Genomic DNA, 18,685 nt, shown 5'->3' with positions numbered 1-18,685 from the left:
TAGCAAGTCACACTCCCTGAAGCATTCAGAGCAGCAGTCCTTCTAAGGACCCGTCAAAAAGCTAGTTTTTCTTTTCCTTACCTTGCAATAGGAAGTACATTGGAACCCGTGTACATCATGATAAAGAAGAATACTCCACTCAGATAAAAACGAGGTAACTGAGGGTTATCTTGCATGACATGAAGCAGCAACACAGCGACTTTTTCCACAAGGATAGGATCAAAAGTCAGTAACAGCTGAAATCCAACACAAGCATTTATATTAGCTGCCTGAGTAGTGCAGTTACCTAGCCAAAACTGAAGTTTTTGCTAATTCACTAGTGGGACAAGCCAGTAAACTTAGACAGTTTCAATTAATTACAGCCTCAAACCAACAAGTTTTAATCACAGAATGGTTTAAAATTGGAAGGGACCCCTAAATGTTATCTTGTTGAACCTCCCCTGCTCAAAAGCAGGGTCATCTAGAGATAACATTGTCCAGACTGCTTTTCAGTGTGTCAAGATGAAACATTATGAATGAGATATTGGCTGAAACAACATGAAATGTGTAATACCCCCCAGTGAAACAAATAATTTATTGTCCAGAGATCTGCAGGATGTTACACATCCTTTCATGTGTTTGCCCCAGTTAAATCATCCACACAGGTCAGATGGTGGGTTAAGTCAGATTTTAACTCGGACACATTTTTGGAGAGCTGCTTACCTGAGTGATGTGAGGAAGGCAAGTGCTATCTGACAACAGCCTCTTCACTCTAGGCAAAGGTCTTATAATAGCATTGTCTTGATCCCTGAAACATAAAGTGGCACAGCAGTAAGGACACATGTTGTGCATTCTTGAAAGGAAAAAGGCATGTAAGACCTAAGTATCAGGCTACTGAGATCACATTCAGTGTCATTTTTTTGCTAACTCCAAAGCTTGTTGTTAAAGTGTGATTTACTGTCATGCATTAAAGCAGCTTTAAGTTAAACAAGAGACTGCCTGCTCGAGTAAGGCTATGCCACTGTGCATTAGACACTCGCGTAGCTTGTGCACTCCTTCTTGCAGTCCCTTTCACAATATTAGTGTTGTCTCATTTATAAACTCTATTTGTTCACAGAATTACTTACTACTACATAAAAAGGCTCTTTATTACAGTTCACTCTTGGTTTCCAAGAAAAGCTTTAAGCTAGAATATATAAATCTATGCATCTCCCAAAGACAGTTAACCAGTTCTGCTGAGAATTAGTGTTTACCTGCTGGGAAAATATCCACACATTGTGATGAGCATGTTGAGTACAAGTGTGGCAAGGTCAGTCTCATTCAATACAGGCTGGCCGCTGGCAAGCAAGCACCACTTCAGCTGAGGGATGACCTGTAATGGTCGCCAGCCATCCATACCTTGAGCCCAGCAACGTGTTTTGGAAGTCAGCTTTCCACTGTTCCATAGTTCCTGCATCTATTGCAAGGTAAGAGATGAATTTAGTTGATTCAGTACTCAGAGCTACTGCTGCTCCTAAAGATTCACACTCAAAACAAGCTTTTAACTGCTGTATAGTAGACTAACAACAGTTACACGAAATTCCAACCTATTTACAACTCTATGAGGAAACATGAAGTAGGAGTTGTTAGACTAAATTACAGCATAAGAGGGCATGGAGGGGTAGGCAAAAAGGCTGTGGCTCTTGGTACAGTGCAAATCTCTCCTGTAGCTTTAATCCTTACTTAAAGAGTTGCTATAAGAATATAGTTCAGTGTTGTTCAGAGTTTTACCTCTCGCTGTTTAAACACACTCAATCACCAGGATGGAAATGATTTGAGAGTTTGAAGCTGACAGGTACCTCTTGAAAGCTGTAAGGACCACTCCTTTCTTTGTCAGCATTGCCAAAGTACCATTCTTTCTCGCTCTCCCTCTTCATATCAGGTGCTGCCTCAATCACATTGCTCTAGAAGGCGATGTTTAGAAGAACAGTGTTAGCTTCAGTGCAAATATCAGCAAATGTGAAAAAGACATTGATTTTTTTGGTTGGTTGGTTGGTTTTGTTTGTAAGAATTGACCTTTTAGCAAAGCAATATATGAGTATTAAGAAACAAAGACCACGTACCTGCAGAGGGACTGTAGCTCTGCTTGTGTGAAGATGTGCCAGAGTAAGCAGATCTACAAGGATTCTAACCCCATTTGAATCCATAAGGTCCTTCACATTTTTCTGTTAATGGATGAAGCAAGTTAACAGAAGCATTTTCTAGGTAAGAGTTATTACAAGTACTGAACAGTTTTAGTCAAGTAAGAAATGACCATAAGAAAAGGCAAATCATTCTCTAAAGTGACTAGGATGGTACAATCGCCACAATATCTACACATTTCCCTCAGTTTTCTCAGCAGCAAGCAACATCTACCACACCCCACAAAGCTGCATCAAACACTGTTGTAAGACTTCCTCAAGACTTGAATATCCATTCAAGTTAACCCTTGAGAGACCAGTTCAGACCATTTTCTACAGCTGAAAAGACCAACAGGCTCCTGTTAAGTGCACATGTCCACCTCACCTTATTGAGGATCAGCTTGTTGAGAAACAGTATCAGTCTGTCCCGCTCAAGCCTGTCAGTGCACTAGTATAACAGAAGAGAACAAATCAGTATAGCACGTATTACAAGTTACCTTCAAAAGTCAGTACAGTTGTACATGAAAAGACCCTTTTACTTTTTTCATGCCCAGCATAAAACCAGTATCAAGTGTCCAGTTTCATGCACAGCTAACAAACCCAGCTTTCTGCCACTGAGGAGGAAAGCCTTCCATCCTCTTTGTTGCTGTGGGTCTGCCACACAAACTCACTTTTCTGCCAAGCCTACTGTTCTAAAGGGACAGTGGATTCCCCAGTGAGCTGGTTAACACAAATACAAGAAGGTTTTCAGCCAGCAGGCAGAATAGGTCTTTGATGTTACATCCCTGCTGAGATTATCAAGACTGAAGGCCAAAACAACAAGAGACAGCATTGGTTCAGTTTCACTTGAAACAGCCGTATCCAAAACCCACACTGATGTTAGCATAGAATCCCTTCTTGACTGCATAGAAATGTAGTTTTGCAAGCTGTATCAGTTCTCAGACATTAATAGGTGAAGGAATCACCACTAAAAAAACAATCCATCATGCATGCCCATCTAAGACACATTTCATTAGTTCAGGGGCTATTGCTACTACTCTTGAAGTCAGTATTTCACAACAATGTGATATGGAACAAGATTCTCTGCTTAAAAGCTTTCTGCTTCTGTGTTTCACAAAAGCAAGCACAAGATACCACACAAAGTTCCTTCACACTATTTCTGTACAGCCTGAAAACCTGTTAAGGTCAGTAAAATGCAGGTAATAAAGAAACTATCTGAAATACCACTAAGACCAGCAGGGGATTCTTTTAATGAAACTAAATCAAGGACAGACACTAGGAACACTTGGAAACAGCATGGAAAAGCCATACTCATGTTGATGCTTCACCTTCTATAAAGCAAAAATTTGAGTTTCACAGCAATTTGAAGTATCTGAACACATGCTGGACTAGCTGTATGTTTATTACTGTCTCAAGTGATTTTAAGTCATTCTTACCCTTTCTAACATCCCAACAATGTACTTGGTATCAGAAAACGGTCCTATTTCTTCATGACATCTTCCATAAACTATGGCCAATGCTTGCAGACATAAGCATTTCATATTCACTTTGGGGGTCAGCAAGAAGCGGTGGTAGAGCTCATTGAAGAATTCATATCTAAGGAAGAGATGAGATTTTAGCAAAGGAAACAAATGGAGACCCGGGGAATGAGAGAGGATTTCAATAATGCCTCACGATTTTTTGATTGCTCCACTCTCTTGTGTTTCATCTTCTTCCAGCAGCAACCTTAGATAATAATCCCCTATTTTTATTTCCTCAGAAAGGCACTCGTATTTTACCTGCAATGCAGAACAAGTTATTTAACAGTAAAGATTGTTTCTGCTTCATTAAGTTGTTGTTTGCGTAACAATACTGTACTTGCTTGTCTCTATAAGCTCAACAAGGTTAGCAACCTCTCCTACAGTCTAAGACTGAAATCTGCAAGTCTGCTGTTAAAGAAACACACCTCTACAAAATACATGCCATAAGCTTTCGTTTTGCTTAAGTTCCTTATCTCACTGAAACCTGTTTCCAGCCTTTAAGTAACTTGTTTCTAATATCAGCTGGTTTTATTAGCTAAACTTGGATAACACATGATGTACTCAGTGACTCAAGCTTTAATAAGTAGTTATTCCACTGCAAGGTATTTCACTCAGTGTTACCACACATATAAAATACAAATACGACTTAATTACTAGTTTTACTTGCTATTATGCTGGGTAATAAAAGCCTAGAGGCATCAGGATACACAAGACACTGAAGTGAAATTGCACAGTGAGACCGGTTGTTAACTTCAGAGCAACTACATTAATTTTAACCATATGCCTTAATGCTCAGTGGTTTTAAGCATTTGGCAAGTGCCTCACTTACAGGTACCTCCAACATACCACAAAAGCCACTCTTTACAGTGGTTTTTCTTATCTATAGCTTGCAGGCCACTATGATGAGGCCAAAGTTGACAACGGATTTGACTGCAGCGCATGACACAAAGACATCCCACTAAAAAGTACACTTCCAGAGCAATCCCAAGCCACCATTCCCCTTGGCACAGTGACAGGTTCCACAGCTGACAGATAAGCCTTTAACACTACTATGCAGTTAAGTCAAATACTTACAGCATTGCCTGATGAGGCATTCATTTAAAACATATAAAAGCAAATCTATGTGGCAGCAGTTCAAGGTTCCCTGAGCCCAACCCAAAGCCCTGTACTGGGCTGTAATTGGAGGTATGCTAGTGGTGCATTCTGGTTGCATAAGCCACACTGAAGCACACAGTGCAGGTAGGAAGCCTGTATTACTACGTTTCAAATCTCTAGTTTTGATTCTGCCCCAGTTAGCACCTCTAAAGTGGAGAGACAGAGTTGGTATAACAGACCCCGTGGTGCCCAGAAGTCCTGCACCTGACCCATAAGTGAAGGAAGCTTGAAAAGCTAAATGCCAGTACAAGAAATACCAATCTAACCCCAAACGCAGCTATTTACTGCATCAAGAACTGATCTGTAGCTGTGTGATAAGCTGCTTATATAAAAATCATTCTTTCTCCTAAAGCATCAGCCTGATGTGTTGCAATTCTGATTTGCCAGAGTAGTCAAGTGAGAATTCCTCAAAAGCAGTTCACTCTTGCTTTACTAGTAATCCTCTGCTTGAATTTTAACTATGAAGCTGTACTGTGACCAGGACGGCATTGGGAATATCTATGAATATCTTGCAGTTGAATTCAAGCGTGGTCTTGCTTGGCTTTAGCATTACATATTAATTAAAACTTTGTGGCACCATAAGAACACAGGAAGTGTTTATTAGGTCAAAAACATCTTGCAAGTTGTTTTGAGAAAGGCAATTAGGACCCTACCAATTGCTTTGCAGAAGCCCAAAGGGTATTTTGACTCTAGGTACTGCTGTGCCTAGAACGTGAAAACAGCATCCTCAGTTAGCAATTTACAGCGCAGCATGGTTTTAGCCACATAACCTATTCATGGCTTGGCAATGCAGTATTTAACAGCCTTAAGATCACTGAGGCATGATGGAAATCAAGACAAAGAACTCAGCATCAGGAGGAGGTGACTTGTGAAACTACCCAAAACAAGCCTGATGGAGCACATTTAAGAACAAGAATCTTGACCACAAAACTCCAACTGTTTTCCTCTTAATGCAAGAATACACCAAGAGTTCTCATCATTTGTTTCATCTCTACAGTGTCATTTGTCAGGCTGAAAAGGTTTCAGTTTTGCAGAGTGACACTGGACAACAGTACCTGTTCACATCCCCAAGCCTTAGAACTGTTTATATCAGAACTCCATCTTACAGTCATTAGATTGTCAACGCAAGATTCACTCACGTAGAGACAGAAAAGTGACATTTTAGAGTAGACATATGTTACATACATAGTTTCGCTTGTTTACCTCGAACTCCTGATGGTTCCATGAGATAACATTAGCACTACCAAGTTCTCTGTCAATATTAAATGCTCTCATCTCAGACTCAAGAGTATCTCTCAGTTCTTCCCGTGTTTTGAAGTTCCAAATCAAGTTTGACCTAGCATGATCCTGAAGAAATCTAAGAAAGAAGTTACATGGTTTAAGCCCCTTAAAACATCATCTGAAAGGCAGACAAGGCTCAGCTGGCAAGCTAGAGATTAGCATTAGTGAACATTAATTATAAAGCACTGAGTAGTGGTCTCTAGTCTGTCACAGTAGTTACGGTTGTTCATCTACGCAGTGTTTTCATAGTCATGGAGGTGACAGAATCACAGAATGGATGGGTCAGAAAGGACCTTAAAGCTCATCCAGTTCCAACCCCTGCCACAGGCAGGGACACCTTCCACTTGAGCAGGTTGCTCCAAGCCCCTGTGTTCAACCTGGCCTTGAATACTGCCAGGGATGGAGAAGCCCCAGCTTCTCTGGGCACCCTGTGCCAGCATCCTCACAATGTATAACTTCTTCCTTGCATCTAATCTAAATCTCCCCTCTGTCAGTTTAAAGCCATTTCCCCTTGCCCTATCCTTGGTCAGCCTAGACTAAAGCATGAGTATGTCATCCCTTTTCGCTCAGTTTGTTATCTGCATGTAGCTGATGACCAGGAGGCACGCAAGCTATTCAGCATATCTGCCAATACAGGCTCCAAGTGAACAACAATGCAGGGCAGCAGACACACACACACACACCCCCGAAGTGTATGTTTTAAACAAAAAAAGTAGTTCAAGCAGCAAAATAGAAGTCAATGCCTTCAGTGTCACCAACAGTCTGTGGACATTCTGCAATGGCAGTTACAAAACAGCCTTTGGATCCAGAGACTGGTTGACAGCAGCATTTAATACTCAAGTTTAGCAGCATGCCAATCTTCCTTTCACACATCACTTGTGCAGAATGGACTATATTTGCCTTTTAGAAACATTAGGCATCAAATCAGTTAAGTTTGAAGAATTTCCCCAAGCTCTTTTTCACAGTTTGACAAGCTTTATTAGCCCATTTAACATAACACCTCTAGATAAAGAAAAGCATTAATATTCTTCAGCTGGAGGGCCCTCCCTTGAAACTGAGTTGTAAGAACTCACAGGTAAGCAAGCTGCATTTACAACCTGTGGCACTATTTGAAATCCAGTACCCATGTGTTTGCTTTTTGCTGGCCTTAAACTCGTATCTATTCCAACCCAAGTTAAAACATCTTGAGTAGCTGATGTTGATGCACCAACACACTACAGTGATTTTCAGTGCTGTTCTGCTTAGCCTTCAACATAATGCAGATCTACACCTGCAGTTTGTTATTCATTCCTCCTTTTGGTTCAAGGGAAAAAAATGAAGTAGTTTGATAACATTTGGCAAGCTTTCCAAATCTCTCTCTTTCTTAAACGCAATATAGATCCTCAAGTATACCTTAGGATTTCATTTCTTGTAAGTTCCATTTACAAAGCAGTTTCAAGGCAGGCAGAAATTGGAGTCAAGCCACAGCAACTCAGAAGACCTTAACAAAAAGAACAGCCAGCTAATAGTTCTCATTTGAGACCACCATACCAATCTTTGTATCTTACCTGTAATAGAAGAGATCCCAATTGGCTTCTATTTTTATTCTTTGGCGTCGTTTCCTCAGTATCACTGGCTTTTGAATTATATTCTGCAAAAGAGCCAAAAGTAAGTCATTAGAAAGAGATACTGCCCATTTTCCCCTTTTAAAATAAGCAGCTAGGCTTTTTTTTACTCCTTCAAAAGCCACACTGAGTTAAGCCTCATTAATAAGGTCTACTTTTCTAGCAAGTAGTAGCAACACACTTTCACAAGTGTTATTTACACCAAGTTAAACCATGCCAGAGAAGCTTTCAGCTGTTTAACAAGTCATTAATTTAGAAGCAAGCTGCCCCTGAGGGAAGCTTAGTTCCCATCACCATAAGCACTCATCAGGTCCAAAGCTGATGGAGGGGAAACCCACAAAAATGCTCTTGAATGGCAATAACTGGAGCAAGTCCAAGTAAGTCACAATCCTGACTTGGCCACTGAAAGGTTCCCTAGCTTGACCAAGCATGAAACCAATGCTATACTCTACATGAGGTACCACATGCAAGCAGAAGTCTGAGCAACGTAATCCGCAAGCAGCAGGAATACAGACTCACCATATTGTTTCTGTCCTGATTGCGAAGGAAGGTTGGAAGAAAAAGAAAAGGTACATTTAACAAGCCACAGCCACTGAAGTCATTCCAAGTGGTAACACCTAATTTGCTACTCCCTTTGCCAAGCTACACTTGCATACATTTACTGTGTAGTTAACCAGGCCAGAACTCCGGATAGAAAACTGCCTGTTTAAACTCAGTATCCAGACAAGATGTTTAAACTGCAGTCTGCCCTTCTGCCACTGTTTACTACGTTTCTGCATTCATACTTCATTTGGAACCTCAGTTACCATTACTCCAGAAATATTCCCTGTCAGAGTTCTGCACCACAGACTAAACCTTGAGCTACATTTTACCAAGTTAAGGTTTCCCTAGATTAAAGCTTGTTACATCCGATCAAATATAAAGGCAGGCATTTTCAATACTCCACATTGTGCTGCTGTTTTCATGTTTCTTTGCATAAGTAAGAGTTTTGTTTCCTTTCCAGAATGCAAAAAACTCAAGCTTAGTCAGAAGACTAGAGAAAGTTAAGGGAAATGTCTCATTATTCAAGGAGTTTATCATACAGAACATGACAATAAAATTAAAGGAGGAAGAGACTAACAGTAAGAACTCAAGCAGTGATTGCCTCTTATAACACCAGATGAAAACAGTCACTTATCACTTCAATGTTAACCATTTATGTAGAATATGCTGCTATTTTAGCTCTGAGATGCCTATATTCAAGGTAATACTAAGCTTCTTCTAGCAGGTTCCATAACTAAAACACCACTAGCATGAAGCACATAATTCTGGATGCAAAGACCTCGTTTCTTCCAACTACAGCTTAAAAACTGGTTTGTCTTAGTTTAAGGAATTTCCTATTCTCCTGTATAAGTATCTTGGAAGAAACGCACATCAGCTGCAGTCCAGTTTGACAAGGTCAGCTAAAGCAAGAATAAGGTACAGCTTAATACATATGCTGCTTTACATTGCTGTAGGTACACAGAATACACTTCTAACTCAAGATGAAGGGTAGTAAGAGGCAAAGTTTCCTGAAAGTAAGCAGAACCATGGAGTTTCTTGCATTCCTGCACTTCTAATACTGTCAAATCTCCCTCTGATTTCACGGAGTTGTAGGTGTTCCTCTCTACACTTAGCCAAGTGCCTGCAGCAAAGAGTTCCAAATACTTGTACCTCTTTTTGAGCTATGCCCATTCGATCTCTCCAGTGCATCAAGACTAGATCCACCTTCTCTTTGGCAAATTTTTCAACTTCTTTTGCAGCTTTTCCAGCCAGTCTCTGCCACTCCGGCACTTTATTAAACTTGCCATACTGATCCTGCAGAACAAATCCTATTAGTTAGTTGCAGTTGCATGTCTATCAATGTTTGATGCAGGTCAATGCAGCAGTCAAGTGTCTGCATTAGGAAAGTCAAAGACTGTACATCTATATAATGTAAGAGATAAGAATCTCCATTTACTTACAGTTGCAATTTTTAAGTTGTCTCTAACATGCATCCTATCAGCATCTTTTTCAGGAACAGGATCAGCACTGTCAAGGTACGCCAGCAAACCTGGTGGCTAAAAGCATTTAAAACCAGCGTAAATACACATGCGGCTAACGGAACAGAAACCATCACATTAGGTAACAAGATCATTTCTTTAACTTAAGGTATTTCAAACCAGAAGTTACATGCTGCTCTAAAGTAAGTATGTAAAGCTACAGCAGCTTTCTGTTTTTATTAGTGAAATGCCACCATCTTCAACAGAACCATTCAACAGATGCACATTATCGTCTTCAGTAAAGCAGAGCTCCTGCCTATATCCATTTCTTAAAGGAGTACTTAATGAAGCTAAGGACTTCAGGAAGAAGAGTTGATCCCACAAGAGTACTGAGGTGGGTGAATGCTGTAACACTAGAATCCATCCATATCCTCTGATATGGACTGAATGTTGCATGTGACATTAAGAGATTAGAGTTTCTCATCTGACTCAGCCTTCCGGAAGATAGTGACCATGACTAGGACAGTCTGCTCTGCCAAATAACAAAGGAACTGCCATTTTGAATTTAAAAGTCAATTAATTAATCTGGTTAATTAAAAGTTAATTATATTTTTCCAGATTTAATAATTCATTACAACACTGTTCTTTGAACTAGTTTCACTGAAGTAACGTAAGAACCTTTCAGGAGGCTGTAAGGGTGAAAGAACATGGGAACTATGAGCCAATATATAAAGCTGTGTTATAAGCTAAGTTGGACAGGCACGAAAGCATAGACAGAATTGTTGCCTTAATTTGTTATTGGCACTAAGCATTAGAGGCTATGTTTACTGTGCCTCCAGATTTTTGTCCTTTTAATAAAGAAGTCAGACACCTTATTTTTAAGTTGTGTCATACACCGGTTTTAGAAGTGGCAGGAAAATAACAGGACACTTTAAGGACCCGATATGTTTTCTACTAGTCATCAATATCCCTTCAGTAGCAGACATCAGATTGCTGATATCCCAGGCTAGACTCCCCCCTTGGAGCAGAAAAGGGATATGCTTGCTCTATAGACTATCCCAAGTTTTCCAATACTACAGGCTCTCTGATTTTATTCTTTCCCTACTCCATAACTCATTTTTACTCACCAAAATACGTTTCAACAAGTTCATAGCAGTTTTGTTCTCAGCTGTCCAGAGGCCAACCAAATGTCTACTTAACTGCCTGAAAAAGCCATTGAAACTGCCTGTTAGTATTTTAAACAGTGTTTTAAGCTACTAAACCAACACCCTTACCATGCTGGTGAAATGAAGATGAGCAAAAGCTTCATGCTCTTGAGTGAGTAAGAGCACAAAGCATTATATTGTTCCAGTTCAGGTATATGCTTAGCATGCTTTAAAGTGTTGCCTTTATGAAGTTCCAGTGAAGTTAGTGGAACAGTATCAGCACATGCTTTTTGATCTAGACCTCAAAAGAACACTTGAGCAATAGAGCAGAAACTAATAATCTAATAACCAAGAATAAGTTTAGCCACTCAATCTTAAGTTACAGTTAAAGTTTAATAGTCTAAAAACCATCAAAAAACTCTTAACTGCTCTACTGGAAGCTCTTAATACCAGCTACTGGCTAGGAAAGCCTTTCTGGGAGCCCAGCTTCTATGCCAACTGACACTTGCTGCCAACATTTGTCTCTAGGGTTCTACTGCATTGAACGGAAGCACTGCTTACAAGTGAGTCATAAATAGCAGCTCCAAACAGAACTAGTATGACAGAAGGTTTCTTACTAGCTCCCTCACGGACAACACACAACAGAAGCAACAAGTTCCACTTGTCACTCCATTGCTTAGCAACTCTTTAAGTGCTTCAGGAATGCGCAGCTAAAAATGAAAAACTTCTATAATCTTCTATTTTGGTGGAAAACATTTGAATTCTCACTCATCTTCCCCAGCACACCCTGAGGTTCGGTCTCCCAGCTCCCAAGTTCTACTGACTGCTGAATTCAGGGAGTGATTTCTGTATGAGGAGGCTTTTCTCAGACAAGGATGGGTGATCCTAACTGCATGCAAGATGTCCAGGAGCGCACACCAGAACCTATACAGTCGTATAATCTAAGTTGAACCTTTCTAGAGCTCCAGACATCCTACTTGCTGTTCCTTTCCCTGGATGTTTTCAGAAAAAAGCCCATAAAAATCAAAACTCAAGCCTTTAATGAGTTCCTTAAGTGCCATTTTGGGGGAAAAAAATAAGAAATCAAAGATTTATTAAGTGGCTGCAGTCTCAGCTGAAGTTTGGTCTATTTAAACACAGCAGCTGAAGAAAATATTCTACAGAACTGCAAGCTTTCTTCCTGACCTCCCAACTTTTGCAATGGTAGCTAGGCCATTACTTAAGACTTCTTAAACATAGCATATCAAGTGAGATGGACATACCTATTTGTAAGCATCCTCTGATCTGTGCTTATTGTAAACATAGCAGTGTGCAAGTGACGAGGTAAGGCACCTTCACTGAGGGCAAGATCTTGCATTTTGGTAGCAATCTCTTTGTCTCCTTCCTTTGGAAACAGGGCAAGATGATTACTAAAGAAAGAATCTTAGTTAAGCTGCTTTTATCTTAGTCTATAGTTCCAAGGCCTTCTTAACCATCAGTTACGTCAACTACTATCCAAAAGCCATGAGCTAGAGTATGTCAGGCTTTAAGTGCAAGTTCTCAACAGCAACTGATCAAAGCTATAGTAAAGTCATGGACCAGATAATTGGTAGTTGTATCTATGAGGACAGTAACTGGACAGGGTAAGATGCACATCTCCCATCCTACTTCATCAGCCTCGTAGTACACATTTTACAAGTACCATTTCCACACTGCACTTGCAAATTAGGGTTAAAAAGAATGGCAGCCACAGACTGTTGCTTGACTTTGGTCCACAGTAGTAATTCAAGAGTAACTGGTGCAGTTAGGTTTAAGATGGCCACATGGATAAGACTGTCACTCAGGCAAGGTATATTAGCTGCAATGACTAGTTAGAAAAAGCTTTCATTGCAGTTTTACTTGCCCATGTCCCACTGTAGTTCAAATGACAGGAGTTGTAGTAAATGGGATAGCAACTTTCAACTAACATTATCAGATGTATTAGTGGAAACTTGCAGATTTACAATACCTCTATTTCAAGTGTTCATTCACTTCCATTCGAAGAAAGTTCTAGATGCATTTCAGATGCATAAGCTACTGTGATACAATGAGACACTAAAGCCCTGAATTTCAACACAGGAAAGTGTCGAGAGCCAGTTAGCAAGGCCACCCTGCAACAATCATGAGCAGCCCTTGAGAAGTATGGGCTTGGCCCATACATCTTGTGGTATGGAAACTGACAAAGTCAAATCACTGAAGCAGAGAGCAAGAACAGAGGCTGACATCACTAGTCTGCTCTGGGACATGACTGCCTGCTAATCCCAGTCCCATTCCATTTGGCAATGCATCCCAGGAAATACAGCCTTTCCTCCTTGAGAGACCCTCTTCAACATGCAGGAAAAGTCTGGTGGCTCTGAGGTATGTGACTGAGCTACACACAACATTAACAGCCAGATCTTAACTGCAGTATGAAGACATGCAAGGCACTACCTAATGTCCCAACCAACTCACATGCCTTCCAACCTCCCAGGTGTCAGATAAAGCAAGTTGCTATATTAAAGCACTTACAGTTAAGCAGATGTCCTGTTCCTCACCTTCCCACTCACCTCCCTCCCCACAAGAAGCCAATATACCAAACTTCTATTGCAAGTGCACTTCTGAAACAGACAATACACAACAGACATCTATTATGTTATCCCAGGTAACATTGATAAGGCTCACCTCTATTATCGCCTTCATTACCAAACCTGCTCCTTTCACAATTGCCATGGAAGGGTGCTAAAACAGAACATGGACAAAATCATTATCCAAGTGCAAAATGTGAAGGTTAGATCATCTTCCAGTCAGTTTATCACATCTACATGGCTCTTCTACCTCCATTTCTGGGCAAAATTTCATTCAGTTCTGTGAAAGCTAGCCCCAGGAAGAGTTCCTACCCTATACTTTTTAAGCAAGGGTCTCTCATGCAAGTATCAGATGGACTTCTGAACAGCAATATATAGCAGAGAAGCTGGAATAACACTGGGGAAACTGCCTGGCAAGCTGACACCAATGAAGAAGCAGAAGAGCATCTGTGTTTTCAGAAAGAAAGCATTGACATTTTAGCTAAAAATCCTTATTCTTACAGGTGTAGCATTAAAGCAGATGTTACTCTTGTTTTGTAACTCTCTTATCTCTCATTTGCCAAGAAACAAAAAGGTGGCAGATTCTCCAAAGAGAGGAAGTCCTGTTCATCTGCTGAATCTAGCTTAATATTATACTGGTATTGTCAAGTGTATCTCGAAACAAGCCTAAGTCTATTCTACAACGATTTGGCATATCATCCGCTATGGAATAACCACCTCAATCCAGTATTTGATGGCAAAATCAATAGGTCACTTAACTCACCAAGGCAGAAAAAGTTTAGGCACATTAACCAGCTGAACAGTACAGAAATGTGTCTTTCAGGAGAAGACAAAGTTCATGGTCACTGACTATCTAAGGCCTCTAATGATACTACAAACCCCATTAAATCTTACCTGAAAGAGCTTAAATAGTGTTCTTCCATTAGATGCCACCATTTCCAACAACATGTCAAACTGCTGCCCCTCAGTAGTCTCACTATATGGAGCACATAGGGCAAATGTCAGGAAGTCCAGAAGTGAACTAATTACTAGGGCACCTGTCCCATGATCCTGAAATTAGGAAGATAAGCATGTAATACAGATACAGTGTCTCTCCCCTGCCCTCATGCAAGTCTTAGTACCCATGATGCTGAAAGTGCTCCTCCTTGCCATATCTGCAAGCAGACATTACTCTTGAGTATGGCAACACTCTGGTAACGTATTCACTCCTAGCACATATCAGAGGCTCATGACCTCATATACTACCATGCTGAAATTCCTTTTTCTAGTTTTAACCCCATAATTACCATTTAACCCAATCTTCTCAGCTCCCTTTAGTTAAAAGGAACACCCAGTTTCCATATTAAACATGCCAACATCTGCTGCATGACACTCAAGTTCTGCAGCACAGCCAGCTACATTCTCACCTGTCAAGATCCAAGCTTATTTAGAACAAGCTTCAGTGCCAGACAGAGCTGTATTTTCTTTGCTTAGGTTCCAGGTACAAACACATTCAAAGATCTACCCAAGCATGATAGAAGTGTTTTCAGAGCAACTCGAAAAGACACTTTGGTAAGTTATTCCTTTGCAAAATTTGACTTACCACATGGGAATTGAATTTCTCTAGTAGGTTTTCTAGAAACTTCTTTGAAGAAAGAAGGGAAGCTTTGTTCAGCTGCTCCTGCCTCAAGTCGTAGTCATCATGCATGGGCTATAAAAAAAACAAGCATTCACCATGCAGTCACGTTTCAGCCCTTTGTTCTTAACAGCTGTAGTCCAAAAGCTGCACTCTGAACCCATAAAAAGTACATCCTACTTTAGTTCAAGTTCAGCAGGAAGTTACTGCAGGATAAGTTATTTCATGTTTGAGCACACTGTGAGTTAAAGGGCAGACCCTATCTGGTTCCTATGTGCTAGAAGTTCACACATTCCAAACGGAAAGAGCTGCAATTTAATACTTACACACATCAGAGCACAAAGCATGTCAATAGAGGCATGGGTTACTCCGTCATTGTTCCTTTTGAGGGCTTTCACAACCTTCACTCCTAACCGTTCACGGAATCTTTTGGAAGGAAAGCAAAATCACCAAGATCAGAGAAGAAACAAACCACTATGCACAGAGAAACAGCCTGAGGCCTTTATAAGTTCTAGGTGCATACATCAATCTTCACATCACCCAGCTTCCCCATAGTCCAGAGTCAAAAACATTCCAAAGAAGTTTTAATTTTCAGAAGAACAGCAGGCAGTTTTCCTGCTTTCTTACGTTATCCAATTAAGACAAGCACCAAGCAGCCTGTACTTACTGTAGGAGTACACCTCAACTTCTTAGAACCATAAAATCCCAGACTGGTTTGGGTTGGAAAGGAGCTGATGATCATCCAGTTCCAACCCCTACCATGGGCGGGGATGCCTCACACTAGAACAGGTCACCAAAGGCTCTGTTCAGCCTGGCCTGGAACACTGCCAGGGATGGGGCAGCCACAGCTTCTCTGGGCACCCTGTGCCAGCGCCTCAGCACCCTCCCAGGGAAGAGCTTCCTTACATCCAACCTGAACTTCCTACCATTAAGTTTTATCTTCTGTTGAACTGAAGCTGGCAATGACATCAATAGACTTTAAGAATGAAGAACTGCCTACTTTAAGGACATATGCATGTGTCATTTCTGACTAGGGAAAACATTAAGCTGTATTTGAGTCCAGCAGAAAGTATTTTGTAGCAAAGGAAGAACCAGCTTTACATACTAACGCTCATTGTCAATTCACATTAAAGCCTGACAGAAGCCAGCATGTACAGAATCTTCCAGTCTTTTTCAGACTCCAATTCTCAGTTTTTAAGTTAAGACATCATCAACAGCTCAAGAACTGTTTTCACCTATTACTTCCAAGCTTGAAGAGACTTCTCACTCACTTTGGAAGCTGAGTAAAGGCAAGGAAGCCTGCTTTTGAAGCCACTAGTCGTCTTACTGCTTGGAATTGGCTTTCAAGCTCTGCATTAGATGCTGCAATATCTCCCTCTTGTGAAAGCAATGCTGTTATGGCATTATTAATGAGTTTCTCCTTGTTTTCTGAGAACAGACCCTGGTTAAGAAATAAAAATGATTAATATCTTTATGCACTAACACCACCTGAAGAGGTTGGACAGAGGATTTATTCTTACATCTTGTGTAACTGCATGTAGTACCCCACTGTAGGAAATGTTAGCATTGAACCTGAACACAGCATCTGCAAAGTTACCGTCTGGAAGAAAACATAACAGAAGTTAAGTGCACGGTACCTGGATGTTCTAAACAGCACTATAAAACCATGCAATAAGCATTAGCTTACTTGGAGGAGCAGCCAAAAACCTCAGATGAAGGCTCTCTACTTCTTCATCTACAGGCATACTGAGTAATCCCCAACGCTGGCCTTTATGTGTGGAGGTCATCTTCACACAAACATCTCTATTACCAGAAGCTCTCACTCCATCCAACAAGCTAGCCAGGAGAGAATCTCTGGGTTGGGTGAAACACATATGAATACAATTTAGATCAGAAAAGCGATGCCAAAGATCCAAGTTGTAAGAAAAACAGACCAAAAAAACCCCCACAGAATGAAATGCAGCAATTCTTGGAATCTCTTACCAACACTGGTGCTAGCAGCTACAGCTCTAGAAGTCACTAACTTTCAAGTGTTCCTTTATTCACTGTAAGAACAGAGCTGTCTTACACCCAGTATAGCCAGATGCAGCCTTTCACTAAAGGGATGAGCTCTGGATTATCTGTTAATGAGTGACACATGTTGCAAGCCAATTCATCCCTATGCCTTCTGCAAAACCTTGCTTAGCAGGATTAGACTGCATTACAACTGCAAGTGCTCTTCTGTTGGTTGTTTTAAATAGAATCACCCAAGACCATCTCAAGCAGACAGCTCAAAGGGTTTACAGCCTTCACATTTCCAGATCACTTAAACTGGGCTTTCTTTCCCTGCTTAACCAAGTCAAATATACACAGGACAACACTGCTTTGGAAAAGCAGGCTGTTATCCAACTGTCCAACACTCTTACATGTGGATCTAAAACCTTGCTAGACAGATATGCTCAAAGCTGGGATGAAGTTAAAGGGGAGAGACTTAGGTCCTGAAACAACTCTGGGTTTCTACAGTGGCAGACCAGCAGAATAGCAAGGCTTTGACTTAACATTTCCAAGGGTCAGAGTTTATAGGACTGAGGAACACCCATGGCAACTTCCATTGGAATTCATGACCCTCCAGAGCTCCAGTTACCTCTCTGTTGAAGAGTACTTCCGAATTTGTCCTTTGATAAATTCAATGGTAAAAAGCTGGGGATTTTCACAGTCACATACTATTGCAAACACCTAAAAACAAGAGATAAGGATTTCATTCAGGAAGCAGTGTTATTTATCTACTCTACCACTTAAGGCCATCTTATCGATACTGTCGAATTCCTACATGATCTTTTAGAGCATCTACTTGAAGAAGTGGTATGAGGAGGGTTGCCTCTTACCTCGCCTAAAGGTTTCAAAGTTGCAATGTTATAGGTAGCTGGATCCCGCTCAACCAAGCAAGCTTCTGTAAGAGCCAGCACTCTTTTCACAGGTTCCTTAAGCAAATGGAAAAGGCATGTTAGGAAAGAGAATTCTTAGCGCTTAAGAGGAACCAAGTAAGTTTAGTGTGATATCTTACCAAATGTCTAGGTGTTATTTTCTGAACAACAAACTCCGCTAAAGATGTCACAGATTCATCGTTGCTGTATTTGCCAAAGCGAACGTTCAAGTATTGCTCAAATTCTAGGGATTCTTTCCTTATCCGCAGAGAGATCCCTATGAAGTTGCCAGCATGTTCTATTGCACTTTTGATAATCTCCTCCCTCTGCTCAGATGCAAACAGGTGCTGCAAGTTTTGACAGAAAAAAAACCAAACCCCACAGTTAAAAATATGGCATAGCTCAAGACATCATAGTTCTATAAGTAATCCCCCCCTATATATCTAACAGAATCTTTCCAGCAGCTGGGCTTGACTTTGCTAAGTGCATGGTATAAAGAGGTTACTTATTACACAAGAGAGTCCCTATTAGGTTCACATTTGCTTTTCCAAAATACCAACATACAGCAGCTATTCCAAAGGATACCTTGCTACACATTAGCTTGGTATTAAAGGTCTGTATGCCCTGCGCTGGCAACAGATGCTGACAGGCTGGCAGGAGTGAAGAACCAGAGAGCCATAGAGGCAGCCCCAGCTGCTATCTGTAAAGGCTTCTATCCAGCCTTGCTAGGCAAGGTGAGAGG

General features: G+C 40.8%; 1 protein-coding gene across 3 annotated transcripts in view; it reads right to left on the bottom strand.

Annotated features, from left to right (window-relative positions):
• DNAJC13 (DnaJ heat shock protein family (Hsp40) member C13) overlaps positions 1–18,685 on the bottom strand; it is a 54,639-nt gene that overhangs the window by 22,910 nt on the left and 13,044 nt on the right. For 2 of the 3 annotated variants that reach the window (XR_009728684.1, XM_061374841.1), the window contains exons 7-31: positions 18,084–18,290; positions 17,905–18,000; positions 17,664–17,755; positions 16,728–16,894; positions 16,561–16,640; positions 16,312–16,481; positions 15,367–15,466; positions 15,008–15,115; positions 14,320–14,475; positions 13,523–13,579; positions 12,106–12,227; positions 10,826–10,901; positions 9,681–9,776; positions 9,391–9,534; positions 8,218–8,232; positions 7,642–7,724; positions 6,017–6,170; positions 3,813–3,916; positions 3,575–3,734; positions 2,524–2,586; positions 2,082–2,183; positions 1,818–1,922; positions 1,233–1,435; positions 703–787; positions 82–236 (exon numbers count right to left, since the gene is read on the bottom strand). Coding sequence is in view for 2 of the 3 variants with exons in the window: in XM_061374841.1 (XP_061230825.1) it covers positions 82–236; positions 703–787; positions 1,233–1,435; positions 1,818–1,922; positions 2,082–2,183; positions 2,524–2,586; positions 3,575–3,734; positions 3,813–3,916; positions 6,017–6,170; positions 7,642–7,724; positions 8,218–8,232; positions 9,391–9,534; positions 9,681–9,776; positions 10,826–10,901; positions 12,106–12,227; positions 13,523–13,579; positions 14,320–14,475; positions 15,008–15,115; positions 15,367–15,466; positions 16,312–16,481; positions 16,561–16,640; positions 16,728–16,894; positions 17,664–17,755; positions 17,905–18,000; positions 18,084–18,290 (2,900 nt within the window). In the remaining variant the exon portion in view is untranslated. The remainder of the gene's footprint in view (positions 1–81; positions 237–702; positions 788–1,232; positions 1,436–1,817; positions 1,923–2,081; positions 2,184–2,523; positions 2,587–3,574; positions 3,735–3,812; positions 3,917–6,016; positions 6,171–7,641; positions 7,725–8,217; positions 8,233–9,390; positions 9,535–9,680; positions 9,777–10,825; positions 10,902–12,105; positions 12,228–13,522; positions 13,580–14,319; positions 14,476–15,007; positions 15,116–15,366; positions 15,467–16,311; positions 16,482–16,560; positions 16,641–16,727; positions 16,895–17,663; positions 17,756–17,904; positions 18,001–18,083; positions 18,291–18,685) is intronic. The other variant, XM_061374842.1, reaches the window with a different exon arrangement.

The sequence above is a fragment of the Neopsephotus bourkii genome, unplaced genomic scaffold, assembly GCF_033783945.1.
Source record: "Neopsephotus bourkii isolate Nb327-2 ecotype Australia unplaced genomic scaffold, CSIRO-AGI_Nbou_v1 NB_1655, whole genome shotgun sequence".
Classification (NCBI taxonomy): Eukaryota; Metazoa; Chordata; class Aves; order Psittaciformes; family Psittacidae; genus Neopsephotus; species Neopsephotus bourkii.
This window is presented reverse-complemented; position numbering and strand designations above follow the sequence as displayed.